The 4,263-nt window shown below is 41.2% G+C and overlaps 1 protein-coding gene across 1 annotated transcript; it reads right to left on the minus strand.

Annotated features, from left to right (window-relative positions):
* Positions 1–3,713: 3,713 nt before the first annotated feature.
* On the minus strand, positions 3,714–4,263 carry LOC110269575 (uncharacterized). The gene is made up of 2 exons (XM_021117528.2): positions 3,955–4,263; positions 3,714–3,881 (listed from the first exon to the last, which is right to left on the minus strand). The coding sequence occupies exons 1-2, from the start codon at positions 4,261–4,263 to the stop codon at positions 3,714–3,716; spliced, it is 477 nt and encodes a 158-aa protein (XP_020973187.1).

Raw genomic sequence — 4,263 nt, forward strand, 5'->3', positions numbered from 1 at the left:
TTGTTTGCTTGAACTTCTGGCGATATGCCGGGAATAGATCCATCTGTTATTACACCAAATTGGCGATTAATCCAGCAGCTCGGCCAATCTCCCAAAAGAAGAGAAATCTCGGAGCGAAGAAACGGATTGCATCCTTGGCGGAGGTTAAAAAGCTCATTGATGCTAATTTTATCAGAGAAATCAGGTTCACAACATGGCTAGCCAATGTTGTTATGGTAAAAAAGAATAACGGTAAGTGGCGCATGTGCGTCGATTTTAATGACTTAAATAAGACATGTCCTAAAGATGCTTATCCTTTTCCTTGCATTGATACTTTAGTTGACAACTCTTGTGGCTACGGTACTTTGAGTTTCATGGGCGCATACTCTGGTTATAACCAGATTCTCATGCATTCATCAGACTAAGAAAAAACGACCTTCATAACCGAGTATGGTAATTACTGCTATAATGTTATGCCTTTTGGTTTAAAGAATGTAGGAGCAACGTACCAAAGGCTGATGAACAAGGTCTTCGAGCAGCAAATAGGCCGGAATATCGAGGTTTATGTTGACGACATGGTTGCCAAAACAGTCGTCGACAACTCCCATATCCAGGACCTGGCTGAGATCTTTGGACAGATCCGACCGATATAACATGAGATTAAATCCTGAAAAGTGCACCTTCAGTGTTCAGGGAGGAAAATTCCTCGGATTTATCCTCACAAGCTGAGGCATTGAAGCAAATCCAGAAAAATGTCAACCAATACTTGACATGCAGAGCCCAACAACAATAAAGGAAGTTCAACGACTAACAGGAAGACTAGCCGCTTTATCAAGATTTTTACCATGTTTAGCACTTAAATCCTCTAACTTTTTCCAGTGTTTAAAAAAGACTACAAAACATTTTGAATTGAACGAAAACTGTGAAGCTGCATTCACGAGTTTGAAACAATTTCTTTCAAAACCACCTGTTTTTCAAAAACCAAAACTCGGTCAGCCGTTATATATATACTTGTCTATTACTGACGTGGCAATTAGTTCTGTCCTTATAACAGAAACTGACAAAGTTCAACAGCCAGTTTATTTTGTGAGCAAGTCATTACAAAGCGTCGAGCTTCGCTACCCGAAGTTAGAAAAGCTCGCCCTGGCCCTAGTTTTTTCATCAAGATGACTCCGACCATATTTCCAGAGTCACACAATCATTGTCAAAACCGGACATCCTCTTCGGCAGATTCTTTCTAAACCTGAACTAGCAGGATGACTTATCAAATGGGCCATAGAGCTTTTAGAATTTGATATACAATACCAACCAAGGGGATCCGTCAAGTCCCAGTACTTGGTTGATTTTGTTGCCGAACTCACAGAGCCATACCTGGACGCAGAAAGCTCGGAATGGACCTTGTTCGTTGACGGAGCTTCAAACCCCCAAGGGTCTGGAGCGGGGATATTATTAGAAAGTTCGGAGGGAATAATCCTGGAACATTCTCTGTGATTCTCTTTCAAAGCCAGTAATAACCAGGCTGAGTACGAAGATCTCATTGCTGGGCTCAGGTTAGCCATCGATTTACACATTACTAGCTTAAAGGTCTATTGTGATTCGTTGTTAGTTGTTCAACAAGTAAATCAAAGTTTTCAAACAAAGGATCAAATTTTGTTAAAATATCTAGATATTGTTCTGCAGTTAATAAACAGTTTTTTAAAAATTAAAATTTGCCATATCCCTAGAGACCAAAATAACAGGGCAGATGTTTTATCAAAGTTAGCCACTACACAGGCACACACGGCAACACTCTTACAATCCACTTTAGATAAGCCGAGCATTAATACGGTTAACATTTTAAGCATCTCAAATGACGAAAGTTGGCAGCTGCCCTATATGCAATATCTCCGAGATGGTTCCATCCCAGAAGGGGTCTCAGATAAGAAAAAATTTAGAAGGCAGGCCTCTTTCTTTACATTAATGAATAACGTCCTGTATAGGCGGCGATATTCCCGACCACTTTTGAAATGCTTAGACAGGTCTGAGGCCGATCTTGCATTAGTCGAAGCTCACGAAGGAATTTTCAAAATACATTCCGGGGCAAGAGGCCTGGCACAGAAAATACTTTGCGCCAGTTTTTACTGGCCAACGTTGTGGGAAGATAGCAGACAAAAGGTCAGAACTTGTGACCACTGTCAGAAACATGATCCGATCATCAACATACCGACAGAACACCTTCACCAGTCAGTGGTAAGTTGGCCGTTCAACCAGTGGGGAATCGATATCCTCGGGCCATTCCCCACTGCCCCAAGACAGGTGAAATATTTGGTAGTTGCCATCGACTATTTCTCTAAATGGATCGAAGCACAGCCTTTAGCAAGAATCACATCATCACAAATGATATCCTTTGTTTGGAAAAATATCATATGTCGATTTGGTATACCTCGTCATATTGTCACTGACAATGGTCGACAGTTTACCGACCATAATTTCAAAGATTTTTTGCAGAATCTAAAGATAAAACAACACTTCTCATCTGTGGAACACCCACAATCTAACGGATTAGCAGAGGCTGCTAATAAGGTCCTCCTTCATGCCTTGAGGAAAAAGCTCGACCATGCCAAGGGACTGTGGGCCGAACTTGTTCCAGAAGTACTATGGTCATACAATACCACGACGCATTCAACCACTAAGGAAACCCCATTTCGTCTGGTATATGGGTCTAAAGCAATGATCCCGCTGGAGATTTCACAACACTCAATGCGAGCGCAAGCCGAGCACCATGATCGGGCTCGCCGAGCAGAACTTGACTTAATAGAAGAGGTGAGGAATACATCAGCCATTCGCCACCAAGCTCTACAACAGCAGATCGACCGACGACACGATAAAAAGGTCCAACCAAGATCATTTAACATTGGAGATTTGGTACCAAGAAAAACTGAAGAGGTTCGCTGACCTTCCTCCCATGGAAAGCTTGCAGCAGCCTAGGATGGCCCTTACCGAGTGCATGAAGTCCTCGGACGAGGAGCATATAAACTAGAACAATTTGATGGCACCAGAATTCCAAATACATGGAATGTCAATTCTTTAAAGCAATATTACAGTTAGCAAGAAGCAGCATGCTAGTACTCTTTTTCCTAACTTGAGATTTTTTCCCAAAAGGGTTTTGCTCAAGGAGGTTTTAATGAGGCTAGCTTACCTGGAGTCAATTGTAACGGTACTGCTTTGGATAAATTTTCCATCTATTTATAAAATTTTCTGACAACATATTTTTATTATAAGTCAGTTCCAAATTATCAAACAATATCAAACTCAAAAGCGAATTTGTTATTGCACCAGAAATCACACTCTTGTAACACAGAGACGAACAATATGCTAAGCAACGCTTAAGCAACCAAACACAGTTAACAATCCCTTTTCAAGGGTATCCGACAAAGTAATTAGGAACAGCCAAAACCTGATTACACAGATCAATTAAAAACAACCAAAACAAAACAGTCATGATTCATAGTTCCCACAGAGCAAAACAAAGCATACAGTCAGCAAAATACCAAACGACTAATCACCTAAATTGTCACCCCCCTCTTCAACAACCTCTTCATCATCCACAAGCTGACCGTCCCGAATCACCTTACTCAGATCCATTGATGAAAAGTCCCCGTCAGGCACAAGAAACTTAGCCTGAGTCACAGCCCGCTCAAAACTTTCAGCAAAGGCATCAAGAATGTCCCCCTCTTTGCTGCTTTCGAACTCATTCATCTCTCCTTTTCCACATCAGAAAACTTTTTCTTCAATTCAGTCAGGGCTGTTTCCTTTGAACTCAATTGTTCTCTTAAAACAACATCCTCTGCAGTCTCAAGTACAGCTTTCTTGTGTTTTTTCTCCTGACTATGGCCGATAAAGGCCAACCGGAATCCCAGCACCTATAATCATAATCTTAGAATTAGAATAACTATAATCTTTCAAGTAGAATAAGATAATTACTGTAAACCTAACCTGAAGAAATTGATCAACTCCTATGTCCCCAACCTCGTCCACCCGGGATATATCTGAAATACATTCAACAACCTCGTCTGCAACAACATTAAAAGGGAACCTCCGATCCCAAACCAATGATCCATCCCGGTCATTTTCAAAAATATGAAGTTTGTCTTGTTTCACTATAAAGCTCGACAAATCTTCGAGTTGCACTACTCCGTCCTTGTCCGGTTCACTGTCGATAAAAACCATGTCTGACTTTCTCTTTTTAAATACAATTCCTTTCTTCTTGGGTGGGGGCTGGTTGACTTCACCCCCACCATCCAT

The sequence above is a fragment of the Arachis ipaensis genome, chromosome B3 (assembly GCF_059453495.1).
Source record: "Arachis ipaensis isolate K30076 ecotype BB chromosome B3, ASM5945349v1, whole genome shotgun sequence".
Lineage (NCBI taxonomy): Eukaryota > Viridiplantae > Streptophyta > Magnoliopsida > Fabales > Fabaceae > Arachis > Arachis ipaensis.